Here is a 13,994-nt window from a genome sequence, read left to right on the forward strand (position 1 = left end):
ACCAGTGTATTAATACTTTATTATTAGTATAATCCAGTATCTCAATATATCAATCTCCAGTGATGGAATACACCACAAACAATACAATAATCTTTTAAACGACACACATACGATTCAATTGCACTGCCAGGCGCTCATGAAATGTATGTGCGGCATACAAAGCACGTGCGTTATATGACAAATACAACACACTACATTACATTACACTACACCTCTTTGCTATGGGCAAAATGGTCAGTAACTGGAAGATTAGTTGTTACATAGTTCCAGCCTGGAAACAAATAAAATGACATAAGTTATCATGTAAATACAATTACTATTCCAATATGGCTGTCTGTGGGATGGTGCATATAAAAGATCCCTTGCTGCTAATCGAAAAGAGTAGCCCATGAAGTGGCGACAGCAGGTTTCCTCTCTCAATATCTGTGTGGTCCTTAACCATATGTATGACACCATATAACCGTAAATAAAATGTGTTTAGTGCATCGTTAAATAAAATATTCCTTCCTCTTCTTCCAATAACCTTAGACTTTAACTATACATTTTTATACACAATTAACTGAGAAAATAACTTATACATATATATTACTTTAAAATATTAGTTTTGTTATATATAGAAACATTATATAACTTTAGTTTTATATTAATTACTAAGCTTACTATTAGACAACTTTACTATTCTTTTATTATAAACATGTTTACTAGCTTTTAATCAAAACTCTTTAATGTATATAAAATTACATACTAGTTACAAATACCCGGTACCATTTTATATTATAATCACATTAAAACGTGCTTGTTAGTCATACCTTATGTGTACAGTGCAGGATACGAAGTAGAAATAGAAAGTTGTGGAGCAGAGCAGTGGAAAGAAGGTCTTGTACAAAATTACAGTAGTGTCTGTCATGTGGTCATAAAACAGTGACCACTACACAATAAACTATACTGTTTGGTCTAAATACCCGCATGGACAATTTGCCCCAATCATTGGCGGTAAACATCACTTGGGCATTGCCTGTATAGTATATTCTATACAGAAAAACCTAGTAACAAATAAAACATTAATTAAAGGTAAAATAAACAGTTATGTACAGAATAAAACACATTGGTTATAATATTTACATGGACCTCACACATTTCACTCACTGTTACACCTGCATCATGTGAAACCCTGGTGTTATATACAGCAAACGACCAACTATTTAAGTAAATAATATTTGTTTTATTTCTTTTCATATTTACTTTCCTGTTTTTCCTTAGGTGATTACTCCATGTGTGTCCTTAATAAAACATTTATTTTCTTGGACACAGTCAAGTGCCCCATGACTGGTATTCAAAGGCTGTGGTATGTACTCTCCCATCTATCCCTTGTTGCTTATTTGATCGGCATGAGTAGCAGGTGGGGTGAGAACAGGTTTCCTCTCTCATGACCTACAAACCGGCCTCGGTGGCGTCGTGGTTAGGCCATTGGTCCATAACTGGTTCAACAAAGGCCATGGTTTGTGCTATCCTGCCTGTGGGAAGTGCAAATATAAGATCCCTTGCTGCTAATTGGAAAGAGTAGCCCATGTAGTGGTGACAGCAGGTTTCCTCTCAAGATCTGTGTGGTCCTTAACCATATGTCTGACGCCATATAACCGTAAATAAAATGTGTTGAGTGCGTCGTTAAATAAAACATTTCTTTCTTTCTTTCTTTCTCATGACCTACAAAGTGTCGAAGTAGCCATATATCAGACACTAAAAATCTGTAGTATGTCATTAAACAAATATTCCTTGATTTTGTTTTCTAATTATGTAAATGTTCATGTTGCAGATTTTTCCGATATTCTTTTGACTTCATGATTTTTATAAATGCATTCTTCATTGCGTTTGATGTGGACAATGCCGACTGGTTCTTCCTCTCCATCTTCACTGTGGAGATAATTCTGAAGATGTACACATTCGGGCCTAAATACTTCTTCATTAGATTCTGGAATTCGTATGTCGTCTTTATATCTTTTTAGATTGCACGCTGCATGATTTATCTTATATCTTTTCTTGTTTTGTTTTGTTTTGTATATATGTGAGTGTTCCAAGTGAATTCAAATAATTACATTTTTGTTCTATCCTAGCAGTATGTTAACATTTGTAGACATCCATGTGTGTACCGTAACTGGCCAATTAATAACAAGTCTGTGATTATGTCTTGATAAATGGAACAATAGTCAGTTCCACTCTAAAATAGAAGGATCTTAATGTACCTGAATACCAAGCAGGTCATGCATGCACAGCATTAAACATGCAATTTTGTTTCTGTTAATTAAGTTTATAAATCATTTACAATTGAGTAATTCAAGTACAGTTACTAGTATTTGATAAATGAACACATAGAAAGTGGCAAGTCAGTGTCTCAAAGAAAATAAAATGAATTATTTAGTTTGTTTGTTATTTAACTGAAATATTGTAGATCCTGAAATTAATGCACACTTATTATTTTTGTTAAGTACATGTATATATGTTAATAATGCATATATAATATATTTCATCCTCTTGTATTAAACTGTTTTGTCATATTTATTCAGTTAATTATTTATGGGGTTTTGTAATACCTGAATGGCTTAAACATAATAAAATTCAGTTTTGTTCCATAAAGATCATTTTTAACATCCATTCAATATGATCATCCGATAGCTTGTAAAAGCAAACATAAACATGTTTTGATGCCATTTTTACTTGTGTCAGCTTTAATTAATGACAATATATTATAGACTATATGCTTGTAAATACTATCAAATAGGTATTGGTTTGCTTTTCAAATATTATTGCTTCATTAATAACTTTTGTTGCTAATTTTCTTATTCAGTAGAGCTGAGCGGTATTGAAATTTCAGGTTCGGTATCGGTATTTTTGGGGTGATTTACCTCGGTATCTGTACGATATTTGATACTGATACAATACCGATACCAATATCAAACAGTATTTTCAGTATATTCAGCTTTAAATGGATGCCTGAGGTAAGTCTCACCCGCTAATTTCATCTAAATAAAATAAAATTCTATACACAAGGCTCTTATCTCTCTTCTTTTCAGCTATTTTGTGTTTGTCAGATATATTGTTAGTGTTTTACTAAGTGACGTAAAACATTTTTCAATACTAAAATTTCAGTATTTTGAGATTTGCTCTGTACAGTAAATTGGTATTAACATGATACCGATACTGAATGGTATATAGGTGTACCGCTCAGCTCTATTATTCAATTTCTTTTTATTTTCTGTCATGTTCTGTTTTGGCTGCTTAATGTTTATTATTTCTGTGCCTGTCTGTATTTTTCTTTGCTTTGTTCAGGTTTGATTTCTTTGTTATTGGATCGGCTCTCATTGCTTCTATAGTTGAAGTAGTTATCGGTGCTTGTAAGTTCAGATCTTTCTCTATTCAGTTACTTATGGGTTTTTTTTTCTTCACAAAATCAATTTAATTAAAATTAAAATCTTCCTGTCTTCATTTAATTTATGATACAATTTGTTTTGCATAGGTTATTTCTCTTATAATTTAAAATCTTCTTTTTAATGATTTGTGCACATAATTAATATTTATGCTCAAAAGTTATTTTGCATAAAAAAAAAATAATGTAAAAGTTTAAATCGTTCACTATCCAATTTATTTTAGCAAATTTTTACTTAATTTCAAATGAAGTTAGCTTGATGTTGTAGTAAATTTACCTCTTTCAGAATGTATCTAACCTCTCAACATAGTTCATTTTCTTATTTACAGAGTCAGTATTAGAAGGCGTCTTTCATATTGCAGTAAATAATTGGAGAAGGGATATATAGTGCCTTTTTAAAACAGGAGATTGTTAGTTGAAATGCTGTTATAACTTATAGCAGTTTGGCTGTATTTCATCTATGGGTCTTGAACTTAAAGCACATGTGTTACCGAATGTGTTGTATACAGGACAACAAGAACAACTCGGCAGGGGTTTAGGATTTATTCTGGATCATCAATCGGGTGGGATATGAAGATCCCTGGTTCCAAGCATACGTATATACAAATACACACACACAAACAAAGACCCGACTGTGGGTCGGGTCTTTACAGAAGCATAATGCTGGTTGTGGCACCTAATAATAAAATAAAGTCCATTAAGTACACATAAATCCATACGTGTACACAAACTAATTAAACAAATATCTCATAATAACTTAGTTATTATGTTACTTTATTAAATACTGTAAATTAGATAGTATAATCATTTATAATAGAAAATATAGACTGTAATCTATTCTACTAGCTATTCTATAAATATAACATAACCATTTAATAAAAAGCTAATCAAGCTAGATCACAATATTATATTTAACATAACTACAATACTATTACTATATTATTAATCACTAAATCTCCTAATCTCATTTCTTGATTAAAATAAGTAATTACATGTAAATCATGTACAGTATGTATTTACCTTTAAAATTCTCTGTGAATGTTAGTTGTGCAGTTGCTGTGAACAAAAGCTTGTCTTCTCATAAAAGTGGCCTGTTCTCCTTGAATGTCATAAAGCTTCTGACCAGGAGAACACAGAAACAATGACACTGGGCTTGCAAGAACTGAGTTGTCAGTGAGCCCAACCCAAGCCCAGAAAACCAGAGAAAGCAAGAAAACAAAGAAAGCCTACACAAGTATAACCTGACAGAATAAAACTATGTGAACAGTGTTTTAAAATAGTATGTGTGTAGTGAACATAGTTTAAAACACCCAGTTACACATGTAGTTAACCGGTTTGTTTTTCAGCTAATGAAGAGTTGCGCACCCTGGACATTCTTCTCGTATTAAGGGTTCTGAGACTGATCAAGCTGTTTGGGAGTATACAAAGGTACAATTAATTATGCCTATAATATTATGCCTTGATGTGATAATGCTTAAGCCATTTGGTTTATGCTGGTGGGTATTGGGCTTGTATCCAGAGCCGGTTTATCCTAGTAGCACATGTAGCATGTGCTATGGGCCCTGCGCTTCAGGGAGCCCCACAGTGATGTGTACATTTATTGTCCCAAGGTCATTTGTCCCGTCTCCCTGAGGAGGATGCCAAATATATATCCTGAAAAGGGGCCCACACTGTTATTTGTGTTACAGGCCCCACGGATCCTTAAACCAGTTCTGCTTGTATCCCCACATTGCCTCTGATGACTGAGTGTCTGGTTCACTGATCAGAGCTTACCATGTCCCACAACCACATTAGCCAATTGCTAATTTTTATACAAAATGGCCATAACATTCAGGCTAATAAAATTGTTTAAATTAGCCTTTTTTGTTTAATTTTCAAAAAAAAATACTGCATGTATCAAAACATTGGCTACAGCAATGTCTGTGTCGCCAAATATCAAACAATTAAGATGTGTGTCCAGGACAGTGCTTGAATCTTAATTTGACATGCAAATATGAACTGCGTCTAGAGAAGAAAATGAAATTTATTTTATGACCCCTCAGCACCTTCTTAATATATGGCTATTATTGGTTATACAGTGAAACCTCTCAAAACAGGACCCTCTGTAGACCAGAATTCCCTCAAAACCAGACATTTTTCACAGTCCCTTTATAAATATCTGTGCAGAAGAGAACCTCTCTAAACCAGATTCCTCTTAAAACGGACTTTGTACTTGGTCCCGAGGGTGTCCGGTTTAACAGAGTTTCACTGTATATGGTTATTTCAACACTTGTTCCAGATAGTGAGAAGAGGAAAATGGCTGTTACATGTAGCTTACTCCTACCAAATAGCAAGAAGGAAGGAAATGTTTTATTTAACGATGCACTCAACACATTTTATATTTATGCTTATACTGCATCAGACATATGGGTAAGGACCACATAGATATTGAGAGAGGAAACCCGCTGTCGCCATTTCATGGGATACTCTTTTCAATGAGCAGCAAGGGATCTTTTATATGCACCATCCCACAGACAGGATAGTACATACCACGGCCTTTGTTACACCAGTTGTGGAGCACTGGCTAGAACAAGAAATAGCTCAATGGGTCCACCGACGGGGATCAATCCTAGACCGACCGTGCATTGAGCGGGCACTTTACCACTGTGCTATATCCCACCCCCAAATACAAAGAAGGGATCTCAATGTTATATGTACTTTAACAGACCTAACCATTTATAGGGAGCTATCACTTCCATCACGCCACTGAGATTAGCTCCCTTTAATTAGCACATAAATCTTTGAAAAAAAAGAAAGTTTGACAAATATCAATGCTCAATATGGTAATATCTTAAATGGCTCCCCATAATCAAGGTTAAAGGAGCAATTAACCACTTCCCTCTGTTTTATTTTCATAGTAAGGTCTACTTTTCCACAGGCAAGACAGCACATTCCAAATACTTTGATATACCAATCAGTTGGCACTGATTGGGACTATAAAACAGAGCAATTCATAGGTGTCAGAAGATGGCAGCAAATGGGGGAGGTGGGGCACTTGTTAAATGTGAGTTCATATTGTGCATAGTGTGGAGCCCCAGTTTCAGAGTTGGGGAGGCAGAGCCCCCCTAGCACCCCCCCCCCCCCCCATTTCTGACGCCTATGCAGTTCCACAAAAGACATTGGTCCCACATGACATCACACCGAAAATAAGAACACTGCTACTAAGCCGCATCCTTCCTCTGAAATGACATCAAAGGCTGTGGTATGTGTTATCCTATGTATGGGATAGTGCATATAAAAGATCCCTTGCTGCTAATCGAAAAGAGTAGCTCATGAAGTGGCGACAACCACATTTCCGGTGCCATATAACCGTAAACAAAATGTGTTGAGTGTGTCATTAAATAAACCATTTTCCTTTCTCTGAAATGTGTATCATGTACTTTTTTCACCTTTCACCTTTTCAGGTTCAAAGTTGTCATCACAACAATTATTAATATAGGCCCATCTATCATCACATATGGAGGTGTAATTTTTGTAAGTAATTGTTTTCTTTCTAATAAATAAAAAGCTGTCTTTTAAGTGGGTTTCCTCTCACATTCTACAGACTAAATGACATAATTACTATATGTCACATATAGGGAATGCCTTTTTTCGTACTATAAAATTTCCAGCAAGTTATTTATTTCTGAGCCAATTGTTTTCTAAATTGCACCAAAAAAAGAAGTATTTTTTGTTATTTTCAAAAACACTTTTACTTTTCTTTTTACATCAAACCAAACTGAAATTATTTACAAAATTATTTGTGTGGGATGATGGGGTAGACTATAACGGATTCATTTAGCCCAGTATGGTGTGTTAGTCTGACAGTAAGTTGTATGCAGCTGTTTCATTTGACATTGCTAACAAGAACCTTTAATTTTTTAAATTTGTAGGTGTTTTACTATTTCTTTGCCATCATTGGCATAGAGATCTTCCACGGGAAGATTCATTACTACGGTTATAACGAGTCGGTGGTGGAGGAGAAGAACCTGTGGTGTGGGAACGCAGCTCTAAAGGACTCCATGTTCTACCGGTTCCACTACTGCAACAACAACTTCAACGACATCCTCAAGGCCTTCGTCCTGCTCTTCGAACTCACCGTCGTCAATCAGTGGCATGATATCCTTTCACGGTTTTCTTTTACTATACTTTGTTTACTTTTTTTTTATCATACAAATGTCACCAAAAAAAATTAAGTTTTTGGACATCACAAATATGGATGATGAGATGAATGGTGAAGCCGCAGTATTTCCATTTCGGTATGGGACTGCTTGACAGGTCCGTGCTCCACGTTTGCTGTCAGTTGAGCTATCTCGGTATCACCCGAGCCAGGAGAACACGGAACCTGCAGTGCATGCTGGGTAATCATCCTCCATGAAGTGGGTGAAATTCGGTGTATATGGCTGTACACCTACAAGTTGGTTATAGCGGGGAACTCACTCTGGGTTGGAGCCGGTACTGGCATGAAAAATCCCCCATTGCCTCAGGTGGGATATGAACCCAGTACCTACCAGCCTCAAGTCCGATGACAGAACCACTACACCACCGAGGCCGGTAATAAGGGCATAGCTAGGATTTTAATTTTCAAGGTGGAAGGGGATGAGAATTCTGTAACGGGACCTCTTGAATCACTAAGACCTGTCGGGTCAGGTGAAGGCTAATTCTCCTTCAGTAATCAAAAGTATCCCAGTGTTTGGTGTGAGATACAAAAACTCCATCTTTAAAGACAAAGTTAAAAATAGGTAATTTTGTTGTAAAATGATTAACAGTTATAGATACTTCATTTTCTGAATGAGATCGGGTCTCAGATGGGGGAGGGGGGGGGGGGGGGGGGGTCTCTGTTTATTGTCTTTAAAGCAATAATGTTTTTAAAATAATTACCCTTTTACTAAATGTACAACAAAAATCATTCTGTGTAGTTTGTGGGCGGGACGTAGCCCAGTGATGTGCAGTCAGTCTAGGATCAATCCCCGTCGGTGGGCCCATTGGGATATTTCTCATTCCAGCCAGTGCATCACAACTGGTGTATCAAAGGCTATCCTGTCTGTGGGATGGTGCATATAAAAAATCCCTTGCTACTAATGAAAAATGTAGCGGGTTTCCTCTATGATTGTGTCAAAATGACCATATGTTTGACATCCAATAGCCAATGATTAATAAATCAATGTGCTCTAGTGGTGTCGTTAAACAAAACAAACTTCTTTCTATATAGTTAATATTTATTAGTTGTTTTGGTTAGCTCTGCTATGCCATTCATCAATTTGTCCAGCGTCTGTCTTCCATCAACTTTTCACTGGATTATTGGTAAACATTTAAACAAAGAACAATGTGTGATATATTTATATATCCTTGCTTTATGCATTATTGGGATTACTATGTTGTATTTGACCATTTGTGGATGTCGAGGTGTTAAACCAGCCACATGGTTGTTCAGTCCATTTTCTTAACTCGTATCACTGCTGACATCAGGATTTGTCATGGTTACCCACAAGGCAGCGCGGATCTACTTCTTCCTGTTTCATCTCACCTGTGTGGTCATTGTTCTCAAGTAAGTAAAGCAAATTTAAACTCTGTAATAATTAAACACTGGCGTAGGAAATGGGGGGGGGGGGGGGTTGCAGATATTTTGCTTTATATTTGCTTTATAATAGTGTAAAAGTGTAAATATAAGTGTGTGCCCCCCCCCCCCCCCCCCCCCTTTGGCACCTACCTACGCCACTGTTAAAGACATGTCTGATAATGATTTTACTTCCACTTGCCAGCATATTTACTGTATTAGAAAATTGTGATAGTAGTTTTAAACTCTGTATCAATTAAAATCACATCTAATAAATGACTTGACTTCTGCTTCCAGCATATTCACTGCCTTCATCCTGGAAGCGTTCATCTTGGAATATTCTCTGCAGCGTGTACCCAAGATTGAGTCTCAGGTTGAAGCTACCATAAAGGAACTTGGTCTTGGGATTGGAGGGTATGTGTTTATCATATACTATTGTACCCAGGCCCATACTCACACGGTGTATTAGCCGTATTGCACACACCACCCCGATGCACCCACAAGGTCCAATTTTGAAAAAGGTCCATCTTTTACATGCCTTTTGTTCTTATTAAAAGTTATTTTGTAATAATGATGGGGAAACATATATTTGTTGTTTTTTAATATGAGCAAGATAGCATTTCAGTTGTATGCTTCAATTTTGGGGGTTTTTTGGGGGGCTTTTCTGTCAAATAATTGTTATACTTTTCCTTTGTTACACATAATGTAAATCATAAATTATAAAAATTTAGCAAAATCCAAAGAAGTGACATATTAGTGACATAAACTGAAATAAAGAGCTCAAGCATCATGTTCAATACTTTTGATCTATTTTGACTTTATGCAGATTACAGACAGCTGAATTTTAGTAGAAAATTGCAGACTGTACGTGCTAACGATTGTGGTTTGCTATCCATTTTGGTCTAATCAGTAGTATGTAACCATTGTTGTGTATTCAGTTAATCACCGACAATTCAGTCACACAAATATTTTTCAGGACAGTCTGTTGTACGTCTCTTTAAATTTAGCGTCTTGTATGGCCTCGCTAACTTCGCTAAAGTTTTATGCTCGCAAACATTTCTTGATTTACAGTACCTTGAAATATATACTAAACTTTGAATGTTTCTTTCCAGGTCAAAGGTCAGAAGTAAGAGTGTGGTAGGTGACACTCTGGAACTGGTGGACAACGAACAGTTGCCAGAGTCACAAGACAGTCAAACAGATGGCGATGTTTCCGATACTGATAGCATTGAAGATTTCTCCAATGAAAAAGGACTCAAGTTTTTATTAAAAAAGCGAAGTAAGTTACATTTGAATTCTTTTTTAACAAAACCCACTACCTTCCTTGAATGAAGAATATGTCGTCATGGTAAACGTCATCATGTACAGCCACCAATCTATGAAGAGAACTTTAGCCGTCTTCGACCTTTTTTTGTCCCACACACCTCCTAACAATAGTGGTTAGGGTCAAATTCAAAATGTTGTTATTCTGTATGTGATATATACAGATTTCTTGGGGTTGGGGGGCAGCTACTCAAAGGTCAAGGCCAACCTAGCCAGTCTTCAGCATTTGTAGTCAGTTTCTCCTCCAAGACTGTATGTCAGAAAAATATATTTTTTGTTACTTCAGGTTGTAAGAAGGTTGAGGTTAACTTTATCCGACTTACCTTTGTTTGATATGTATTTTCAATATGTATTTTTGTGCATGGGTGTCATTTCATTAAACATTCATTCATTCATTTATTCATTAATTAACTTTATCCACTTATTCTATATTTTCTGCTACTTCAGGTCGTAAGAAGGTTGAGGTTCTTCTTCAGCAGATGTTTGAGGGTGAGATAGACCCGGAGGATGAAGGTCCCAGTGGAAGACTGGATGATCTGTACCCTCACGACCCGCTTCCTCGCAAGATGACCTTGGAGGCCATCACATGATACCAAGACATTCACTAGAGTCTTTAGGCCTCTGAAAATTCCAAGAACAGTTGTTTCGTTCTCGCGTTGCTCGCGCAAATCTAATTTTGTGTAACCTATTTTTTGTTAGCGCAAAATCTTGAGCATCATTTACATGGATATAACAGGATACGCAAAAATGAAATGAGTTACATGGATTTATTTCTGCGTAACCGATAAATGGGTCTCGCAGATTTTGAATTCTCAGAGGCCTGGTCTTAAGACACTTTGTTACGTGGCTGTGAAGTGTTCATTATTTTGTTGCTATCTTCTCAAAATACTCGTATAACGTCTCCGCAATAAAATATAATTTTTACGTGGGCATTTCTGATGAAGTTAAATATTTAAAATTGGAATGATTATACATATATTTATATAAGGACATCTTGCCATATGTATCTATAAAGGACACTTATAGTCCAACTCATCCTCCTACAAAAATGTGGGGGGGTTTTGTAAATAATTTCAGTTTTGTTTGATGTAAAAACCAAAGTAAAAGTGTTTTGGAAATAAAAATATACTATTTGTTTGTGCAATTTAGAAATCAATTGGCTCAGAAATAAATAACTTGTAGTAAATTTCATAGTATGAAAAAAGGCGATCCCTGTGGGACAGACTATTATTTATATATTCCTTCTGCTCAGTTTGTTTCTCTCTGTAAAAAGACACATAAACAAAAAAGTCATGTTTTCCCTACCAAGTCCTTGGATGCCTGCTGTAGACATGTGTGACAAAAACATCACCAAACTTACATGTCGTTGCAAAGAAAATAGAAATAACTGCATGTATTATTTATTAATAACTGTTATTTAAGTCATGTTCAAATTGTTATGTGCTTTGTTACTGTAAAAATATGTAATAATATATTCACATGCTGTAGATAAGATTTTATTTTAAATTATGTTGGGAGATAAAATGTATAAATATTTGCACTAGTCGGATGGTACACTGAGATATAGAACTACATGTACTTCTGATTGAGATTGAAACCTATGACATATTCAATGCACTGCTAAAAACTATGCTAACCCAGTCTTGGACACATCCACCAAGTAATCTCAAATATGATGTGCCCAAGACAGTTGTGCTTGAATCTTCAGTGGATGTAAGCACGAGTTAAATGGTTGAACTATGCTACATGTATGAAGCTACACCACATTCAAATTCTGTTTCTCAGTTATAATAGTTAAGCAATGTTGTCTTGGGTAGGGGTGGCAGCAAGATTTGTCTAGGCAGGGGAAGCAATATTAAAGAAAAAAAAAGCACTTATACACTGTAGTACTCCAAGTACACATAACACACATTATGCAACGGTAATCTGCATCCAGAAGGGAACATCTGACCGAGATATTGCATCTTAGTCAATAGAAAGCAATAAATTCATATTCACAGTGGGACACTGAAATTAAGGGGAGGGAATGCACACTCCCTACACCCTCCCCTTGGATATGTGTGTGTTCAGTTTAGCACTTGGGTGGTTGACCACATAAGTGCTATTGACACTGGTTTTTTCACCAATCCATCATCCCATGCTGCTCCACATATTAAGTATCTTTGTCAATCCGTGATCTGCATTAACAATTAAAGTATTTGATCAGATAATGACTGGGATGCAGTCCTTTTTTTTTTGCCCCATTCCAATCATGGCACCATGACTAGTATATCAAAGGACGTTGTGTACTGTCCCATCTGGGAAAATGCATTAAGATTTCTTGCTGCTATGGAAAAATGTAGGGCATTTCCTCTAAGACTATTATCTGTTTAGCAACCTAGCCAGCCAGGCCCTGACATCATGAAGGTTGACACACATTCAAGAGACAAGTAAAGCTATTGGATGATACTTTATTGACTACAATTGATGAATAAAAAATGAACTGACAATATATCACAGTCTGCTTTACTACAAATAAATAGCATTGCAAAGATGTATTGGAATAATGTTAAATTTTACACATCCAACACAGAAACTACACTACTAGGGCCGAATTCACAAAGGTCTCTTAGGCTCTGCTAGACAACAAAGCATCCTCTTTGCAAGTCTTTTAGTATTGCAGTGCGAGATCACAAAGTTGCGAGAGTTCAGTGAATTAGGCCCCTGGTCTGCACTATAAATGTATGAATACAAATCCTATTTGTGAAACATGAATGATATTATTTTCCTGTAATTTTGATTACAAATACTCATGATTTAATGGGTAAAATGAATAAATTATCACAAGTATTGATGCCAGAAGTATTTTTCATCAGCATACAATTCATGAATATTTCTTGGGGAAATGGATATTTGGAAACAAATTACTTGTAATGATTCTGCTCTTAATAAGTTATTACATGAAATGATTTATACGCCTACATATTATTGATGAATTGTATGATGATCCTTCAAAATGAGTGGGTTAGCCAATTTTACATGTTTATATATATATTTGTTTTCAACTTTATAATGGAAGCTGATAAACTTTCCCATCTGGTATCTGCTATTGTTGGAATGTTCTAAAGTGTAACAACTACAACACCAGTGTACCAGTGAGTAAACACAAGGAAAGAAAAAGGAAAACAGGGCTATACACTGGACTTTTCAATACTAAAGCCAGGCTGGGGGCGGGGTGAGAGAAATTTTTTATATCTAAAATAAAACCTGAGTGGGCATGGTTAAATCTGATAAGCTTTTTAAAAGATGACCTGATTTTTACAAATACTATCAGATGTTATAGTTTGTTTCAAAACCATGAAGTGTGGTAATAAAATATCTATTTTGCTGAAAACTTGTGCTGCCTTTTTATCATGAATTCTCATTATATAGTGGGGGCTTTTGTGTTGTAGAACAGACCTTACTCTGTACAGTCAAACAAGCTGTAAAGGCACTATGGGCTCATATTTTCAAAGCTATCTTAGCTCTATGATATCACAATAACACTGTGGGCTATGACATAGCCTATGATGGTTTTATGATATTGTAGCACAAACATAGTCCCAGTGGTAAAGTGCTCGCTTGATGCGCGGTCGGTTTGGGATTGATTCCCGTAACTGAGCTATTTCTCACTCCAGCCAGTGCACCACGACTGGT

General features: G+C 35.9%; 1 protein-coding gene across 1 annotated transcript in view; it reads left to right on the forward strand.

Annotated features, from left to right (window-relative positions):
- LOC121370943 (two pore calcium channel protein 1-like) overlaps positions 1 to 13,986 on the forward strand; it is a 31,898-nt gene extending 17,912 nt beyond the window's left edge. Inside the window, exons 11-19 of the mRNA XM_041496495.1 lie at positions 1,814 to 1,978; positions 3,325 to 3,389; positions 4,768 to 4,849; positions 6,865 to 6,934; positions 7,333 to 7,558; positions 8,897 to 8,987; positions 9,294 to 9,410; positions 10,109 to 10,275; positions 10,767 to 13,986. Coding sequence (XP_041352429.1) covers positions 1,814 to 1,978; positions 3,325 to 3,389; positions 4,768 to 4,849; positions 6,865 to 6,934; positions 7,333 to 7,558; positions 8,897 to 8,987; positions 9,294 to 9,410; positions 10,109 to 10,275; positions 10,767 to 10,909 — 1,126 coding nt within the window. The 3' untranslated portion in view covers positions 10,910 to 13,986. The remainder of the gene's footprint in view (positions 1 to 1,813; positions 1,979 to 3,324; positions 3,390 to 4,767; positions 4,850 to 6,864; positions 6,935 to 7,332; positions 7,559 to 8,896; positions 8,988 to 9,293; positions 9,411 to 10,108; positions 10,276 to 10,766) is intronic.
- The last annotated feature ends 8 nt before the right edge of the window (positions 13,987 to 13,994 follow it).

Source organism: Gigantopelta aegis, chromosome 4 (assembly GCF_016097555.1).
Source record: "Gigantopelta aegis isolate Gae_Host chromosome 4, Gae_host_genome, whole genome shotgun sequence".
Lineage (NCBI taxonomy): Eukaryota > Metazoa > Mollusca > Gastropoda > Neomphalida > Peltospiridae > Gigantopelta > Gigantopelta aegis.